General features: G+C 47.7%; 1 protein-coding gene across 1 annotated transcript in view; it reads left to right on the top strand.

The window, feature by feature from the left end:
* Positions 1–18,090, top strand: part of sema7a (semaphorin 7A (JohnMiltonHagen blood group)) — a gene marked incomplete at its 5' end in the record, with an annotated part of 54,169 nt that extends 36,079 nt beyond the window's left edge. The window contains 12 exon segments of the mRNA XM_024142011.2: positions 600–708; positions 6,106–6,156; positions 6,159–6,194; positions 6,197–6,269; positions 6,272–6,304; positions 11,620–11,735; positions 12,680–12,825; positions 14,494–14,566; positions 14,779–14,789; positions 14,791–14,866; positions 14,868–15,027; positions 15,030–18,090. Coding sequence (XP_023997779.2) covers positions 600–708; positions 6,106–6,156; positions 6,159–6,194; positions 6,197–6,269; positions 6,272–6,304; positions 11,620–11,735; positions 12,680–12,825; positions 14,494–14,566; positions 14,779–14,789; positions 14,791–14,866; positions 14,868–15,027; positions 15,030–15,091 — 946 coding nt within the window.
* Positions 18,091–20,013: the final 1,923 nt, after the last annotated feature.

Here is a 20,013-nt window from a genome sequence, read left to right as displayed (position 1 = left end):
CCTCAGGAGACTGAAAAGATTTGGCATTGGTCCTCAGATCCTCAAAAGGTTCTACAGCTGCTCCATCGAGAGCATCCTGACTGGTTGCGTCACTGCCTGGTATGCAACTGCTCGGCCTCCGACCGCAAGGCACTACAGAGGGTAGTAGGTACGGCCCAGTACATCACTGGGGCCAAGCTTCCTGCCATCCAGGACCTCTATACCAGGCGGTGTCAGAGGAAGGCCCTAAAAATTGTCAGACTCCAGCCACCCTAGTCATAGACTGTTCTCTCTGCTACCGCATGGCAAGCGGTACCGGAGCACCAAGTCTAGGTCTACCTACATCAACTAACCGGTGCCTCCGCACATTGACTCTGTACCTGTACCCCCTGTATATAGTCTCGCTGTTGTTATTTTACTGCTGTTCTTTAATTACTTTTATTTCTTATTCTTATCTGTATTTTTTTTTAAACTGCATTGTTGATTAGGGGCTCATAAGTAAGCATTTCACTGTACGGTCTACTACACCTGTTGTATTCGGCACATGTGACTAATAAAATTAGATTTGATTTGAAGATGAACAATCTAACCTGAGTCTAACCTGTTCTCTTCACCAATAGGAATGGCACAGCTGTCTGCATCTACTCCATGGAAGAGATCGACAGGATATTCCAGAACTCTCCCTTCAGGGGATACAGTGAAGACATCCCCAAACCAAGACCCGGAACAGTAAGGAATTCTGCTTTTTTTTTCTCCATCTTCCAGGACTAGAAACATATTTTCTATTCTGCAGCCACATGTACATGTACATCTCTGCTCTCGTTTTAACGAAGTCTTCTTATTCTGGAGAATCAGAAATATTTCAGCCAGTGTCATGTGGACCATAAATAACAAGTGACTGAAAACAAAGGAAAGTTTGAGACTCGTTATTCCAGGGTGGATAGGAGGAAAATGTGTCTCTGTGTAACTTATAGGAACATCAGTATTCCACAGACAAAGGGAAACATGGGTCTGTGTCCCAAATGGCACCCTATTCCCTATATAGTGCACTACTTTCCAAAGCCCTGGTCAGAGGTAGTGCACTACATAGGGAATAGGGTGGCATTTGAGGACACATCCTAAAGCTGGACCCTCCCTGGCCTGTACAGCTGACTAAAGCATGGAACCATGAGGCTCTACAGCTCAGAGTTCACATCAGTTTCCACATGTCTTTCTAAAGCTGTGGCTGCTGCAGTCATGACACATAATATCTCCAACTGTGACTCATAGTTGCCTGTATGTGCTGCGCCTGTCGAGTAGATTGCGCCTGACAACAGCATTACAGCAACCACATATCCTGAGGTGGCATTTATTGTAGCTGGGGATTTTAACAAAGCAAATTTGAGGAAAAGGCTACTGAAGTTCTACCAACACATTGACTGTAGTAAATCGCGCTGGTAAAACGTTGGACCACTGCTACTCAACTTTCTGAAATGCCTACAAGGCCCTCCCGCGCCCTCCCTTCGGCAAATCTGACCACGACTCCATTTTGCTCCTCCCTTCCTATAGACAGAAACTCAAACAGGAAGGACCGGTCCTAATGACTATCCAATACTGGTCTGACCAATCGAAATCCACGCTTCAAGATTGTTTTGTTCACGCGGACCGGGATATGTTCTGGGTAGCTTCAGAGAATAATATTGACGAATACACTGATAAGTGAGTTTTCAGGAAGTGTATAGGAGATGTTGTACCCACTGTGACTATTAAAACCTACCCTAACCAGAAACCGTGGATAGATGGCAGCATTCGTGCAAAACTGAAAGCGCGAACCACCGCATTTAACCATGGAAAGAGGACTGGGAATATGTCTGAATATAAACAGTGTAATTATTCCCTCCGCAAGGCAATCAAACAAGCTAAATCGGTATAGGGACAAAGTGGAGTCACAATTCAACGGCTCAGACACGAGACGTATGTGGCAGGGTCTACAGACAATCACGGACTACAAAAGGAAAACCAACCAGCTACGTCACGGACACCGATGTCTTGCTTCCYGATAAGCTAAACACCTTCTTCGCCCGCTTTAAGGGATAACACAGTGCCACTGACGCGGCTCGTTAGCAAGGACTGTGGSCTCTCSRTCTCCGTGGCAGACGTGATTAAGACATTTAAGAGTGTTAACCCTCGCAAGGCCGCCGGCCCGGACGGCATCCCTAGCCACGTCCTCAGAACATGCGCAGACCAGCTGGCTGGTGTGTTTACGGACATATTCAATCTCTCCCTATCCAAGTCCGATGTCCCCACATGCTTCAAGATGGCCACCATTGTTCCTGTACCCAAGAAGGCAAAGATAACTGAGCTAAATGACTACCGCCCCGTAGCACTCACTACTGTCATCATGAAGTGCTTATAGAGACTAGTCAAGGATCATATCACCTCTACCTTACCTTACCTGACACCCTAGACCCACTCCAATTTGCATACTGCCCCAATAGATCCACAGACGATGCAATTGCCATCACCCTGCACACTGGCCTATCCAATCTGGACAAGAGGCATACATACCTATGTAAGAATGCTGTTCATTAGCTATAGCTCAGCATTCAACACCATAGTACCATCCAAGCTCATCATTAAGCTTGAGGCCCTGGGTCTGAACCCGCCCTGTGCAACTGGGTCCTGGACTTTCTGACGGGCCGCCCCCCAGTTGGTGAAGGTAGGAAACAACACCTCCACTTCGCTGATTCTCAACACTGGGGCTCCACAAGGGTGTGTGCTCAGCACTGTCCTGTACTCTCTGTTCACCCACGACTGCGTGGCCATGCACGCCTCTAACTCAACCATCAAGTTTGCAGATGACACAACAGTAGTAGGCCTGATTACCAACAACGATGAGACAGCCTACAGGGAGGAGGTGAGGGCTCTGGGAGTGTAGTGACAGAAAAATAACCTCTTACTCAACATCAACAAAACAAAGGAGATGATCGTGGACTTCAGGAAACAGCAGAGGGTGCATCCCCCTATCCACATTGATGGGAACGCAGTGGAGAATGTGGAAAAGCTTCAAGTTCCTCGGCGTACACATCACTYACAAACTGAAATAGTCCACCCACACAGACAGTGTGGTGAAGAAGGTGCAACAGCGCCTGAAATTTGGCTTGGCACCTTAAACCCTCACACACTTTTACAGATGCACAGTTGAGAGCATCCTATCTGGCTGTATCACCGCTTGCTACGGCAACTGCACCGCCCGCAACCGGAGGGCTCTCCAGAGGGTAGTGAGGTCTGACACATCACTGGGGGCAAACTACCTGCCCTCCAGGACACATACAGTCGTGGCCAAAAGTTTTGAGAATGACACAAATATACATTTTTACAAAGTCTGGTGCCTCAGTTTGTATGATGGCAATTTTCATATACTCCAGAATGTTATGAAGAGTGATCAGATGAATTGCAATTAATTTGCCATGCAAATGAACTGAATACTCCAAAAAAACATTTCAACTGCATTTCAGCCCTGCCATAAAAGGACCAGCTGACATCATGTCTCTCGTTAACACAGGTGTGAGTATTGACGAGGACAAGGCTGGAGATCACTCTGTCATGCTGATTGAGTTCGAATAACAGACTGGACGCTTCAAAAGGAGGGTGGTGCTTGGAATCATTGTTCTTCTCTGTCAACCATGGTTACCTGCAAGGGAACACGTGCCGTTCATTCACATCGCTTTGCACAAAAAGGGCTTCACAAGCAAGGATTATCAACGCATTTATAGGATCATCAAGAACTTCAAGGAGAGCTTCAAGGGCGCCCAAAGACAGTCCAGCAAGCGCCAGATGGATCGGGGGTACCACCGGTACAGAGCTTGCTCAGGAATGGCAGCAGGCAGGTGTGAGATGCACCTGCACGCACAGTGAGGCGAAGTCTTTTGGGGATGGCCTGGTGTCAAGATAAGGTCAGCAAAGAAGCCACTTCTCTTCGCTCAGGAAAAACATCAGGGACAAGACTGAATATTCTGCAAAAGGATACAGGATTGCGATCCGGCTGAGGACTGGGGTAAAGTCATTTTCTCTGATATGAATTCCCGTTTCTGATTGTTTTGGGGCATCGGAAAAAAAGCTTGTCCGGGAGAAGACAGGTGAGTGCTAACCATCAGTTCCTGTGTACATGCCAACAGTAAAAGCATCCTGAGATTCATTCATGTGTGGTGGTTGCTTCTCAGCCAAGGGAGTGGGCTCACCACAAATTTTGCCTGAAGAACACAGCAATGAATAAAGAATGGTACACAAACACATCCTCCGAGGCAAACTTCTCCCAACCATCCAGTGAACATTTATGGTGACGAACTAGCCTTTTCGCAGCATGAGGGCGCACATTTCCATAAAGGCAAAAAGGTGATAACTAAGGTGGCTTGGGGAACAAAAACAATCGGTATTTTTGGGTCCATGGCCAGGAAACTCCCCAGACCCTCAGATTCCCATTGAGAACTTGTGGTCAATGCCTCAGAGGCGGGGGACAAACAAAAACCCACAAATTCTGACAAACTCCAAGCATTGATTATGCAAGAAATGGGCTGGCCATCAGTGTCAGGATTGTGGCCCAGAAGTTAATGACAGCATGCCAGGGCGGATTGCAGAGGTCTTGAAAAAGAAGGGTCAACACTGCAAATATTGACTCGTTTGCATCAACCTCATGTAATTATCAATAAAAGCCTTTGACACTTATGAAATGCTTGTAATTATACTTCAGTATTCCATAGTAACATCTGACAAAAATATCTAAAGACACTGAAGCAGCAAACTTTGTGGAAATTAATATTTGTGTCATTCTCAAAACTTGTGGCCACGACTGTACACCACTCGATGTCACAGGAAGGCCAAAAAGATCATCAAGGACAACAACCACCCGAGCCACTGCCTGTTCACTTCGTTATCATCCAGAAGGCGAGGTCAGTACAGGTGCATCAAAGCTGGGACCGAGAGACTGAAAAACAGCTTCTATCTCAAGGCCATCAGACTGTTAAAACAGCCATCACTAGCCGGATATCACCCGGTTACTCAACCCTCTACCTTAGAGGCTGCTGCCCCATATACATAGACATGGAATCACTGGCCACTTTAATAATGTTTACATACTGCTTTACTCATCTCATATGTACATACTGTTTTCTATTCTTCAGTATTTTAGTCAATGCCACTCCAACATTGCTGGTCCTAATATATATTTCTTAATTCCATTATTTTACTTTTTAGATGTGTGTGTATTGTTGTGAATTGTTAGATACTACTGCACTGTTGGAGCTAGAAACACAAGCATTTCACTACACCCGCAATAACATCTGGTAAATATGTGTATGTGACCAATAACATCTGCTAAACATGTGTATGTGACCAATAAAATGTGATTTCTACCACTACTGACACCCTTGCAGGTTTATGTGTTTCTGTTAGAGGAAGTTGTTCAGACAATAAACCACCTATCTGTTTTTCCTCCACCCTGACCCTGACCCCACAGTCCTCCTGCTCTTCCTTTTGGGAAGCYTCAATATATTCTATTGTTTTGTCTAAGTTCCTTATGTGACTAAGACGTGTTGTATAGCCTACAACAAAACAACAGTCTGACTAAGGCCGGCTGTGCTTCCTGACTCCCTTTACCAGGAAGCAAGTGACTTTTCTTCTGACTTTTAAAGACATATTTATATACACGGTTTAACATATAAGAGTGTTAATATTTATATATGTGTTTTAAGAAATGTTAAATTACTTATAGGAGTATTAACAAAAGCAGGTTTTATGCCCTTATTTGGACTAAGTGATTTCCTGTGACCTATTGAGAAGCGTAAACACCAACACGACATAGGATGTTATACTGGAATATTTATGTTAGCAGCCCATGTCTCCGTAATCTTTGGTGGACAGACTACATAACATGCATCTGATCAAACTATGCAAGATTTGGTCCTGGGATAAACGACATAAATGTCTCATTAACCATATTATTTGCTGCGAAATTACGATTTTATTCACTTATTTGGCAAAGGCTTCTATCAAATGGGGTGCTTATCTGGGTAAAGACCTGTTCTCCTGTCTTATCTCCTCAGTGTGTCTCTAACAGTAAAGACCTGTTCTCCTGTCTTATCTCCTCAGTGTGTCTCTAACAGTAAAGCCCTGCCATTGGCTACGGTGAACGTGATAAAGAGAATCACCCAGAGATGACAGACTGGATCCATCCCATCCCACCCTACAAACCCCATTCTACATCTCTAACTATAACTACACCAAGATAGTTGTGGACAGAGTACAGGCGCAGGACTACACACGCACAACGTCCTGCTGCTATCAACTGGTAGGTGATGTCTAGGCTCCATGTCTGGAAATAGACTCTCTGGATTGTTAGGCCACGCCCTGCGATAGACTAGCTGTCTTATGCTACAGAAACCTATGAAGAAACCTTAATACCAGGGCATTAATACCAGGGAGCAGTAATACCAGGGCAGTAATACCAGGGCATTAATACCAGGGCAGTAATACCAGGGCAGTAATACCAGGGCAGTAATACCAGGGCAGTAATACCAGTGGCAATTAATACCAGATAATTAATACCAGGGCAGTAATACCAGGGCAGTAATACCAGGGCAGTTAATACCAGGTGGCAGTAAGAGGCAACATTCTCTAGGTTGCAGGGTAGAAGTATGGAGTCTGGTAGCCGGCTAGTAACAGTGACTAAGGTTCAGGGCAGGGTCCTGGGTGTGTAGCCGGCTGTAACAGTGACTAAGGTTCAGGGCAGGGTCCTGGGTGGTAGCCGGCTAGTAACAGTGACTAAGGTTCAGGGCAGGTCCTGGTGTAGCCGGCTAGTAACAGTGACTAAGGTTCAGGGCAGGCGGTCCTGGGGTGGGTAGCCGGCTAGAACAGTGACTAAGTTCAGGCAGGGTCCTGGGTCGGTAAGCCGGCTAGTAACAGTGACTAGGTTCAGGGCAGGGTCCTGGGTGGTAGCCGGCTAGTACAGTGACTAAGGTTCAGGGAGGGTCCTGGGTGGTAGCCAGGCTAGTAACAGTGACTAAGGTTCAGGGCAGGGTCCTGGGTGGTAGCCGGCTAGTAACAGTGACTAGGTTCAGGGCAGGGTACTGAGTGGGTAGCCGGCTAGTACAAGGTCACAGGGTCCTAGGGTGGTAGCCGGCTAGTAACAGTGACTAAGGTTCCAGGCAGAGGTACTGGGTGGTAGCCGCGCTAGTAAACAGTGACTAAGGTTCAGGGGCGGGTCCTGGGTGGTAGCCGGCTAGTAATTAGTGACTAAGGTTCAGGGCAGGGTACTGGGTGGTGCCGGCTAGTAACAGTGACTAAGGTTCAGGGCAGGGTCCTGGGTGGTAGCCCGCGCTAGTAACCAGTGACTAAGGTTCAGGGCAGGGTACTGGGTGGAGCCGGCTAGTAAAGTGACTAAGGTTCAGGGCAGGGTCCATGGTGGTAGCGGCTAGTAACAGTGTCTAAGGTTCAGGGCAGGGTCCTGGTGTAGACCGGCTAGTACAGTGACTAAGGTCAGGCAGGGTCCTGGGTGGTAGCCGGCTAGTAAAGTGACTAAGGTTCAGGGCAGGGTACTGGGTAGCCGGCTAGTAACAGTGAACTAAGGTTCAGGGCAGGGCTAGGTACTGGGTGGTAGCCTGGCTAGTAAACAGTGACTAAGGTTCAGGGCAGGGTACTGGGTGGTACTGGCTACGTAACAGTGACTAAGGTTCAGGGCAGGGTACTGGGTGGTACGGCTTGTAACAGTGACTAAGGTTCGGCGGTCTGGTGGAGGCCGGCTAGTAACAGTGACTAAAGTTCAGGGCAGGGTCCTGGGTGGTAGCCGGCTAGTAACAGTGACTAAGGTTCAGGGCAGGGTCCTGGTGGTAGCCGGCTAGTAACAGTGACTAAGGTTCAGGGCAGGGTCCTGTGGTAGCCGGCTAGTAACAGTGACTAAGGTTCAGGCAGGGTCCTGGGTGGTAGCCGGCTAGTGACAGTGAGCTAAGGTTCAGGCAGCGGTCCTGGGTGGAGGCCGGTAGTAACAGTGACTAAGGTTCAGGGCAGGGTCCTGGGTGGTAGCCGGCTAGTAACCAGTACTAAGGTTCAGGCAGGGTCTGGTGTGTAGCCGGCTAGACAGTGACTAAGGTTCAGGGCAGGGTCCTGGGTGGTAGCCGGCTAGTAACAGTGACTAAGGTTCAGGGCAGGGTCCTGGGTGGTAGCCGGCTAGTACAGTGACTAAGGTTCAGGGCAGGGTACTGGGTGGAGCCGGCTAGTAACAGTGACTAAGGTTCAGCAGGTACCTGGTGGTAGCCGGCTAGTAACAGTGACTAAGGTTCAGGCGAGGGTACTGGGTGGTAGCCGGCTAGTAACAGTGACTAAGGTTCAGGGCAGGGTCCTGGGTGGAGCCGGCTAGTAACAGTACTAAGGTTCAGGGAGGGTACTGGGTGGAGGCCGGCTAGTAACAGTGACTAAGGTTCAGGGCAGGGTCCTGGGTGGTAGCCGGCTAGTAACAGTGACTAAGGTTCAGGGCAGGGTACTGGTGGTAGCCGGCTAGTAACAGTGACTAAGGTTCAGGGCAGGGTACTGGTGTTACGGCTAGTAACAGTGACTAAGGTTCAGGGCAGGGTCCTGGGTGGTAGCCGGCTAGTAACAGTGACTAAGGTTCAGGGCAGGGTACTGGGTGTACGGCTAGTAACAGTGACTAAGGTTCAGGGCAGGGTACTGGGTGGAGGCCGGCTAGTAACAGTGACTAAGTTCAGGCAGGGCCTGGGTGGTAGCCGGCTAGTAACAGTGACTAAGGTTCAGGCAGGGTACTGGGTGGTAGCCGGCTAGTTAACAGTGACTAAGGTTCAGGGCAGGGTCCTGGGTGGGAGCCGGCTTAGTAACAGTGACTAAGGTTCAGGGCAGGGTCCTGGGTGGTAGCCGGCTAGTAACAGTGACTAAGGTCAGGGGCAGGGTCCTGGGTGTAGCCGGCTAGTAACAGTAACTAAGGTTCAGGGCAGGGGTCCTGGTGGTAGCCGGCTAGTAACAGTGACTAAGGTTCAGGGCAGGGTCCTGGGTGGGAGGCCGGCTAGTAACAGTGACTAAGGTTCAGGGCAGGGTCCTGGGTGTAGCCGGCTAGTAACAGTGACTAAGGTTCAGGGCAGGGTACTGGGTGGTAGCTGGCTAGTGACAGTGACTAAGGTTCAGGGCAGGGTCCTGGTGTGAGGCCGGCTAGTAACAGTGACTAAGGTTCAGGCAGGGTTCCTGGTGGTAGCCGGCTAGTAACAGTAACTAAGGTTCAGGGCAGGGTACTGGGTGGTAGCCGGCTAGTAACAGTGACTAAGGTTCAGGGCAGGCGGTCCTGGGTGGTAGCCGGCTAGTAACAGTGACTAAGGTTCAGGGCAGGGTTACTGGGGGTAGCCGGCTAGTAAAGTGACTAAGTTCAGGCAGGGTCCTGGGTGGTAGCCGGCTAGTGACAGTGACTAAGGTTCAGGGCAGGGTCCTGGGTGGTAGCCGGCTAGTGACTAAGGTTCAGGGCAGGGTCCTGGGTGGTAGCCGGCTAGTAACAGTGACTAAGGTTCAGGGCAGGGTCCTGGGTGGAGGCCGGCTAGTAACAGTGACTAAGGTTCAGGGCAGGGTCCTGGGTGGTAGCAGGCTAGTAACAGTGACTAGGTTCAGGGCAGGGTCCTGGGTGGTAGCCGGCTAGTAACAGTGACTAAGGTTCAGGGCAGGGTCCTGGGTGGTAGCCGGCTAGTAACAGTGACTAAGGTTCAGGGCAGGGTCCTGGGTGGAGGCAGTAACATGACTAAGGTTCAGGCAGGGTACTGGGTGGAGGCTAGTAACAGTGACTAAGGTTCAGGGCAGGGTACTGGTGGAGGCTAGTAACAGTCACTAAGGTTCAGGGTAGGGTCCTGGGTGGTAGCCGGCTAGTAACAGTGACTAAGGTTCAGGGCAGGGTCCCGGGTGGTAGGCGGCTAGTAACAGTGACTAAGGTTCAGGGCAGGGTACTGGGTGGTAGCCGGCTAGTAACAGTGACTAAGGTTCAGGGCAGGGTACTGGGTGGAGCTGGCTAGTAACAGTGACTAAGGTTCAGGGCAGGGTCCTGGGTGGTAGCCGGCTAGTAACAGTGACTAAGGTTCAGGGCAGGGTACTGGGTGGTAGCCGGCTAGTAACAGTGACTAAGGTTAGGGGAGGTACTGGGTGGAGGCTGTCAGTAACAGTGACTAAGGTTCAGGGAGGGTACTGGGTGGAGGCTGGTCAGTAACAGTGACTAAGGTTCAGGGCAGGGTACTGAGTGGAGGCTGGTCAGTAACAGTGACTAAGGTTCAGGGCAGGGTACTGGGTGGAGGCCGCTAGTAACAGTGACTAAGGTTCAGGGCAGGGTACTGGGTGGAGGCTGGCTAGTAACAGTGACTAAGGTTCAGGGCAGGGTCCTGGGTGGTAGCCGGCTAGTAACAGTGACTAAGGTTCAGGCAGGGTCCTGGGTGGTAGCCGGCTAGTAACAGTAACTAAGGTTCAGGGCAGGGTACTGGGTGGTAGCCGGCTAGTAACAGTGACTAAGGTTCATGGCAGGGTACTGGGTGGTAGCCGGCTAGTGACAGTGACTAAGGTTCAGGGCAGGGTCCTGGGTGAGGCTAGTAACAGTGACTAAGGTTCAGGGCAGGGTCCTGGGTGGGAGGCGGCTAGTAACAGTGACTAAGGTTCAGGGCAGCGGGTCCTGGGGTGGTAGCCGGCTAGTGACAGTGACTAAGGTTCAGGGCAGGGTCCTGGGTGGTAGCCGGCTAGTAACAGTGACTAAGGTTCAGGGCAGGGTACTGGGTGGTAGCCGGCTAGTGACAGTGACTAAGGTTCAGGCAGGGTCCTGGGTGGTAGCCGGCTAGTAACAGTGACTAAGGTTCAGGGCAGGGTCCTGGGTGGTAGCCGGCTAGTAACAGTGACTAAGGTTCAGGGCAGGGTCTGGGTGGTAGCCGGCTAGTAACAGTGTCTAAGGTCAGGGTAGGGTCCTGGGTGGTAGCGCGCTAGTAACGTGACTAAGGTTCAGGGCAGGGTACTGGGTGGTAGCCGGCTAGTGACAGTGACTAAGGTCAGGGCAGGGTCCTGGGTGGTAGCCGGCTAGTAACAGTGACTAAGGTTCAGGCAGGGTCCTGGGTGGTAGCCGGCTAGTACAGTGACTAAGGTTCAGGGCAGGGTCCTGGGTGGTACCGGCTAGTGACAGTGACTAAGGTTCAGGGCAGGGTCCTGGTGGTAGCCGGCTCAGTGACTAAGGTTCAGGGCAGGGTCCTGGGTGGTAGCCGGCTAGTGACAGTGACTAAGGTTCAGGGCAGGGTCCTGGGTGGTAGCCGGCTAGTGACAGTGACTAAGTTCAGGGCAGGCTCCTGGGTGGTAGCCGGCTAGTGGTGACTGTTTACCAGTCTAATGGACTGGAGATAGAAGCTGTTTCTCAGTGTCTTCCAGCTCGAGAAAATCAAGGCTCTTGGACGGCTACTTACTTACTGCCAGGTCTCTGCAAACAGGCCTATTTCAGCTTGTAAATTACTGTGCACTGCAAACAGGCCTATTTCAGCTTGTAAATTYCTGTGCACTGTAAACAGGCCTATTTCAGCTTGTAAATTACTGTGCACTGCAAACAGGCCTATTTCAGCTTGTAAATGACTGTTTACCTTTCTGTATCTCTTTCCCCAGACACTGGAATGATCCATAAGATCTTAAATGATCGTTTTAAACCTTTCATTATCTCAGAGACTCATCTCTCCAACCACTCTGATGTCATCAGATCCATGAAACTGGACTCTAAAAAGGTACTGGCAGGGGTGGCAGGGTAGCCTAGTCGTTAAGAGCGTTAAGAGCCAGTAACGAATGGTTGCTGGTTCGAATCCCAGAGAAGAATAGGTGTTAAATCTGTCAATGTATGTACTCTTGAGCAAGGGACTTAACCTTAATTGCTCCTGTAAGTCACTCTGGATAAGAGCGTCTGATAAATGACTAAAATGTACTTTGATCAAGTTATTTTGGATATGACGAGAAGGATGGTATTCAGAAGAGTGGTGTTCAGTATAGATATACACTGAGTGTACAGGTTATATGAGATATGACCTAGGCCCTATGTGATCAGGTTACTGTGTATTCTGAAAGTATTCAGTAGAGCGGTGTTCAGTATAGATATACACTGAGTGTACAGGTTATATGAGATATGACCTAGGCCCTATGTGATCAGGTTACTGTTCATTCTGAAAGTAGACCCCTTCACTTCCTCCATGTTTTTCCTCATCAATCGACACACAATACCTCATAATGACAAAGCAAAAACTGTTTTTTTAGAAATGTTTGCACATGTATTAAAAATGTGGCAGGCTGTACACCAGGCTGTATACCAGGCTGTACACCAGGCTGTACACCAGGCTGTATACCAGGCTGTATACCAGGCTGTATACCAGGCTGTATACCAGGCTGTATACCAGGCTGTATACCAGGCTGTACACCAGGCTGTACACCAGGCTGTATACCATTGGCTCGAGTGTCTTATTGCTTTTACAAAACAGTCCGCATTGACATCCAATTAGCATAATAATATCTCTTTAACAATCTGTCATTTTATCTTTTTTGTTTAAGCTAATAGCATTAAGCCCCCCCAAAAAACACAGGGCTTAGACTCTGCTGGTATTAAGATAGATATTGTTGAAATGTGAAATATATGTGATGGGATGTTTTTAGTATTAACTAGCATCTTTCTGTCTATGTGCAGAGGAGGCTGGTGGTGGGTTTGTCAGAGCAGATCTCCATTCTGGACCTCCAGAGGTGTCATGACTATAACGGATCCTGTGCTGAGTGTGTTCTGGCCAGAGACCCGTACTGCGCCTGGACAGAGGCTGGGTGCAAACCCACCGTCCCGTAAGTCTAAAGTTTCCTCTTTGGCTCCTCCTCAAATGACCAAACATGGCTGTTCCATGAGCTGTATCTTTCAATCAACTTTATTTATAGGACCTTTTAACAGCAGCAGTTTACACAAAGAGCTTTTTACAGTAACCGGCCTAGAACCCAAAGAGCCTTTTACATTCCCAGGCCAAAGAATGAATGCCCCCCCCCCAAAAAAAAGAATGACAAAGCATCCTTCACTCATGCTGCCAAACATAGCCTCGTAAAACTGACTATCCTACCCATCCTTGACTTCGGTGATGTCATTTACAAAAGAGCCTCCAACACTCTACTCAACAAATTGGATGTAGTCTATCACAGTGCCATCCGTTTTGTCACCAAAGCCCCATACACTACCCACCACTGCGACCTGTATGCTCTCGTTGGCTGGCCCTCGCTTCATACTCGTCGCCAAACCCACTGGCTCCAGGTCATCTATAAGTCTTTGCTAGGTAAAGCTCCGCCTTATCTCAGCTCACTTGGTCACCATAGCAGCACCCACCCGTAGCACGCGCTCCAGCAGGTATATCTCACTGGTCATCCCCAAAGCCAATTCCCTCCTTTGGCCGCCTTTCCTTCCAGTTCTCTACTGCCAATGACTGGAAAACTGCAAAAAACACTGAAGCTGGAGACCCATATCTCCCTCACTAGCTTTAAGCACCAGCTGTCAGAGCAGCTCCCAGATCACTGCACCTGTACATAGCACATCTGTAAATAGCCCATCCAACTACCTCATCCCCATACTGTATTTATTTATTTATCTTGCTCCTTTGCACCCCAGTATCTTACTTGCACATTCATCTTCTGCACATCTACCATTCCAGTGTTTAATTACTATATTGTAATTACTTCGCCACCATGGCCTATTTATTGCCTTACCCTCCTTATCCTACCTCATTTGCTCACACTGTAATAATAGACCTTTCTACTGTATTATTGACTGTTATGTTTGTTTATTCCATGTGTAACTCTGTGTTGTTGCTTGTGTCGAACTGCTTTGCTTTATCTTGGCCAGGTCACAGTTGTAAATGAGAACTTGTTCTCAACTAGCCTACCTGGTTAAATAAAGGTGAAAATAAAAATAATAATGAATAAAAAAGAGCATTTTACAGGATAACCGGCCTAGACCCCAAAGAGCCTTTTACAGTAACTGGCCTAGACCCAAAGAGCCTTTTACAGTAACTGGCCTAGACCCCAAAGAGCCTTTTACAGTAACTGGCCTAGACCCCAAAGAGCCTTTTTACAGTAACAGGCCTAGAGCCCAAAGAGCCTTTTACAGTAACTGGCCTAGACCCCAAAGAGCCTTTTACAGTAACTGGCCTAGACCCCAAAGAGCCTTTTACAGTAACTGGCCTAGACCCCAAGGAGCCTTTTACAGTAACTGGCCTAGACCCCAACGAGCCTTTACAGTAACCGGTCTAGACCCCCAAAGAGCCTTTTACAGTAACAGGCCTAGAGCCCAAAGAGCCTTTTACAGTAACTGGCCTAGACCCCAAAGAGCCTTTTACAGTAACTGGCAGGACCACTTTTGGTTCTTCTTTATATACCTAGCATTGCTGTCTACTGTATCTAAACTGATATAGCCTCAGTGATGGTCTTAGTGAACGGAATGTTGTGATTAAAATGCTGTTTTTCTTTTCACAGGGGAGGCATTCAAAATATTGATGGAGGACAAACTAATGTGTGCCCTAAAACAGCAGAGTTAAAATACCAGAAGGTATACTGTACATCGACATCTCACACACTGATATAATCAATAATCAATCAATCAATCAATAATGAATCAATCGAATCAATCATCAATCAATTAATCAAATGAGTCAATCTGATGCCTGGACCACTGTTAGTTGATTTGGAATGTATTGAATGAATAGGCTAGATTTTCATTCCCCTACCTTGTTAAGTACATTTCTCCAACTCTTTCTCCAGAACCGAAGAAGCCACCAGCAAACAGACCAGACGTGACACCCAGCCCTCCTCGTCCCTTAACGCCCTCGGTGCCTCGGTCCACTCTGTTGCCCCTGGGCGTCCCCTTCTACCTGTCCTGTCCCATAGACTCCTACCACGCCCACTACAGCTGGGAACACCTGGGCAAGACACGCCCCTGTCTGCGCTGCAGCCAGCTGTCTCCATCTCATCCCCTCCATGCAGCAGAGCACTATGGGGACTACCAGTGTGTCTCAAGGAGAGAGACTACACCAGGGTGGTAAGGGTGGTCCGAGCTACACAGCTTGCTGAGTAACCACAACCCAAGCATAATAAGCAGGCCGCCAGACCGGTAGGACCCGTCAGTACTAACATAGAGGACTCTGAGAGCAACGGAGCAACAGCTGTTATGGCAATGCAAGCGGGATGGTTCGTGACCTTTGCAGCTTTGGACATTGTCGTGCAACTTCTGCAATAAAATCATGTCCACATGGACTTCATCATGATATGACACTGTACATCTGCGCTCTATAACGGATCCACAGAGCATTCAGAAATTATTCAGACCCCTTGACTTTATCCACATTTTGTTATGTTACAGCCTTATTCTAAAATGGATTAAATAAAAATATACAAATCCTCATCAATCTACACACAATAACCCATAATGACAAAGCAAAAACAGGTTTCTAAAAATGTTTTGCTAATGTATTAAAAATCATAAATACCTTATTTACGTAAGTGTTCAGAGCCTTTGCTATGAGACTCGAAATTGAGCTCAGGTGCATCCTGTTTCCATTGATCATCCTTGAGATGTTTCTACAATTTGAATGGAGTCCACCTGTGGTAAATTCAATTGATTGGACATGATTTGGAAAGGCACACACCTGTCTATATAAGGTCTCAGAGTTGACAGTGCATGTCAGAGCAAAAATCAAGCAATGAGGTCGAAGGAATTGTCCGTAGAGCTCCGAGACAGGAAGGAGTCGAGCCACAGCTCTGGGGAAGGGCACCAAAACATGTCTGCAGCATTGAAGGTCCCCAGAACACAGTGGCCTCCATCCTTCTTAAAAGGACGAAGGTTGGAACCACTCTTCCTAGAGCCGGCCATCCGGCCAAACTGAGCAATTGGGGGAGAAGGGCCTTGGTCTGGAAGGTGACCAAGAACCCGATGGTCACTGTGACAGAGCTCCAGAGAGAAACTTCCAGAAGGACAACCATCTCTGCAGCACTACACCAATCAGGCATTTATGGTAGAGAGGCCAGACGGAAGCCACTCCTCAGTAAAAGACACATGACAGCCCGCTTGGAGTTTGCCAAAAGGCACCTAAAGGACTCTCAGACCAAGAGAAACAATATTGAACTTGAACCAATCACGTCTGGAGGAAACCTGGCACCATTCCTACGGTGAAGCATGGTGGTGGCAGCATCATGCTGTGGGGATGTATTTCAGCGGCAGGAACTGGGAGACTAGTCATGATCGAGGGAAAGATGAACAGAGCAAAGTACAGAGAGATCCTTGATGAAAAGTTGTTCCAGAGCGCTCATGACCTCAGACTGGAGCGAAGGTTCACCTTCGAACAGGACAACGACCCTAAGCACACAGCCAAGACAACGCAGGACTGGTTTCGGGACAAGTCTCTGAATGTCCTTGAGTGGCCCAGCCAGAGCCCGGACTTGAACCCGATCAAACATCTCTGGAGAGACCTGAAAATAGCTGTGCAGCYATGCTCCCCATCCAACCTGACAGAMSTTYAGAGGATTTGCAGAGAAMAATGAGAGAAACTCCCCWAATACAGGTGTGCCAAGCTRGTAGCGRCATASCCAAGAAGACWCGAGGCTGTAATCYCTGCCAAAGGTGCTTCAACCAAGGTCTGAATACTTATGTAAATGTGATATTTCTGTTTTTTTTWKTTTCTTTGCAAACATTTCTAAAAACCTGTTTTTGCTTTGTCATTATGGGGTTTTGTGTGTAGTCTGCTGAGTAAAAAAAACAATTTAATACATTTTAGAATAAGGCTGTAATGTAAAAAAAAGGAAAAGTCAAGGGGCCTGAATTCTTTCCGAAGGCACTGTATAAGGGGGTGGTTATGGGAGAAAGTTTAACCTGGGTCACATTCATTAGGGCACACCGTAACAAAACATTTAAAAACCCTCCTTGTTTCAGTCAGTTTCCTTCCGTTTCCTTCTGTACTGATTGAACACGACCCAGATCAGACTGCTTTCTAAAGGGGATGTTAGGTAGCAGGAGCCAGAGCTTTCTTTACCTCTATGTTAGATAGCAGCGGGACTCTTGGTGGAAGGAATTGTGTTGCGTAGAAGAAAATCCCTCCAAAAATAACCACATGCTTGCTGATCCAGGGCAGAAGGCTCAGGATTAGAGCAGTTAAGGACAGTTAGATTGTTCGTCACTTGGGGGTAAACAGTTGGCTAAAGAGGCTCTGTCATACAGACTCCCGTTGCATTAGTTCCAGCAGTACTGACTCTGTCACAGCCGCTGTGTGTTTGTTGACGCCTTGGCCRTTTTGTACCCACTGAGACTTGGCAATGACCTGCAGCACTGCTTAGCTCTACCAGTTCATTTGAGGTCTCCTGGTACGTGACAATGGCATGCAACAGCTTGGTCCAGAACCAGAAACACGTCCTCTGATAACAGTTGAGATATTATCAGAGGAAAGGGTGTGGTGGTCTCTAGGGCGAAACAACAGAGAATAGTTAACACTAACCATTTTCCTGAGAAATGGACTCTTCTGTCCTAACTCCTCCTGGACCTCTTCACAACATCAACACTTAGCAGTGTCCTCCTCCTCCTCCTCCTCCCGGTGTCATTGAGTTATGAGGCTGAACACACTCACAGAAGCGTGCACACACACACGCACACACACACACACACACATAGACACACAACCACCCAAGTGCTGGGGGTAAATCATGTTTTTGGCACCACAAGGATGGAGTAGGACTGAATAAGGACAAGTGGATCTGTATCAATGGAGGAAGGGGAGGTCCATCCTCCTCAGTGGAGGAAGGGGAGGTCCATCCTCCTCAGTGGAGAAAGGGGAGGACCTTCCTCCTCAGTGGAGGAAGGGGAGGACCATCCTCCTCAGTGGAGGAAGGGGAGGACCATCCTCCTCAGTGAAGAAAGGGGAGGACCATCCTCCTCAGTGGAGAAAGGGGAGGACCATCCTCCTCAGTGGAGAAAGGGGAGGACCATCCTCAGCCACCATACAGACTTGATTAGACCAGTGAGCAACAGCATTTTTATTTATTAAAAAATATATATATTTCACCTTTATTTAACCAGGTAGGCCAGTTGAGAACGTCCAGTATAATAAGCACAGTTTATAGAGGCATTATATACAATAACATACGCGCTATTGATTGACTGCCATTTATTAATATACTGTTCTTTTTTCGAACCTGTAAGGTTAGTATTGTTACTATTTTAATGAATGTATTAATGACACTCATTAGATCTATTTATGATGATGCATGATGCGTCGTCATTAATATATTATTAATTCGCGCTTGCTGTTAGATGTATTATGTTTGACTATCGCCGAATTGGGCCTTGTTTGTGTACGCATTGAACGTCCTCGAGACTTGGCATGTACGCTGTTGCATGTCAACTAGCTACGTTAGCTCTGTAAGCGCATAGTTTTCATTTGAATGGTCTCTCTTAGAGTTAACATGACGTGAATTTACTTTGGTGGGGCAAAAATTGGTCTATGATACAAAAGACTGCATTATATACTGGTTAGGAGGTAGGTATATTTCATACGGTAGAGGTGACTGGGTGGAATCGCCGGCTTCATGCGCAAAGTTCGCTTTACTAGACACGATAGACAGAGATAAACAATTTCTGTGCCGTTTTCTAGAATACTTTATAGTGTCTTTAGATTGTTATATTCCTGCTCTTTCTGTGTAGTTAGCATTAGAATAAATTTTCCTTAAATGTCAGATAAGGCATCACTGATTTGGTTTATCTAGAGGAGAATAAGGCATGGCTCTAGTGAGATTAGAGAGCAGGATATCGATGCTTCTTACTGCTTTCTTCAGTTCTAGTGCAGTAGGAAACGATAGTGACAGTGGTTGCGATGTGTGATCGATCTGGTCTCACCCTTTTAGGGATTTTTTCTATTTTGTTCCCGGCAACTCAAACACACAACACAGCATTACATATGAAGTAATTTGGTTACACTTGCAAATTGGAATTCATAGCTGCCACAGCATGATGCTCTGCCATCACAAACTATGCTTCACTTTCCACTCTAACATGGGGGAGTGATTCTCGAGGTGATGAGAGCAGTTGGGTTTGCCCAGTGACGTAAGCCTGCTTTTCCCTTGCATGGCAAGTTAACGTGTCGCTCCATTTTTTGGGAGCTCATACTCCTCTCGACAGAGCTACACTGGACTGGACTTCCAACACTTTTCATAATGTTTGGGAGAGTCTCGCCACATGGCTTAGATGTTTCGGGCGAACACCAAATCCGTGTTTATGCTTGTTTTTACTTTAAAGCAATGGCTTTTTTCTGGGGCCACTACTTCTGTAAAGCCGCAGCTCGTGGAGTGTAGGTTGAAGTGTTATGCGAAGTATACTTACCAATTCTCAGAGGTGAGGAGGCTTTCGCTCTTGCAGGGTTTATTTGGGTCTCTTTTTGTTGCCCTCTCTCTGATTAATGCCCTCCTTGCTTGGTTGAGAGTTTTGGTGGGCAGCCTCGTCTAGGCAGGTTTGTTGTGGTGACATATTCTGTATAAACTAATGTGTAATGGGATTTAACGGTGCCTCAGGGAGGTTCTAAAGTTTCTGATCTTTTTTTCTCTAACCAACCCTCCTTCCTGCCATCTTGTACTCTCGCACAACTTTCTTGTCTCTGAACTGTTTTGGAGACGCTCTTGGGTCTTATGGTGCCATTGCTTTGGTGTCCGGTGTGCCATTGAAGCTTTGAATTAGGTAGTGTTAGTAGCGGAATCTGGGCGCCTTTCTAGACACAGCGTTGTACATATATACTGAGATATGTGACAGCTCATGTGACACTTAGTATTGCACACGGTGGAGCTTTATTTACTAAAGATAAGTAGTGACATCTTTCGACAGGTCAATAGAGTTTTGCACAGATCTGTTTTAGGGCTTCATGCAAGGGCGGTTGAATACATATAGAAACAACACACAGCAAACACCACACACACACACGACATCACACACAACACCACATAATGACACAACCACCAAGTGCT

Source organism: Salvelinus sp. IW2-2015, unplaced genomic scaffold (genome assembly GCF_002910315.2).
Source record: "Salvelinus sp. IW2-2015 unplaced genomic scaffold, ASM291031v2 Un_scaffold2880, whole genome shotgun sequence".
NCBI lineage: Eukaryota > Metazoa > Chordata > Actinopteri > Salmoniformes > Salmonidae > Salvelinus > Salvelinus sp. IW2-2015.
Note: the sequence above shows the minus strand (reverse complement) of the source record. Positions and strands in the feature narration are given on the sequence as shown.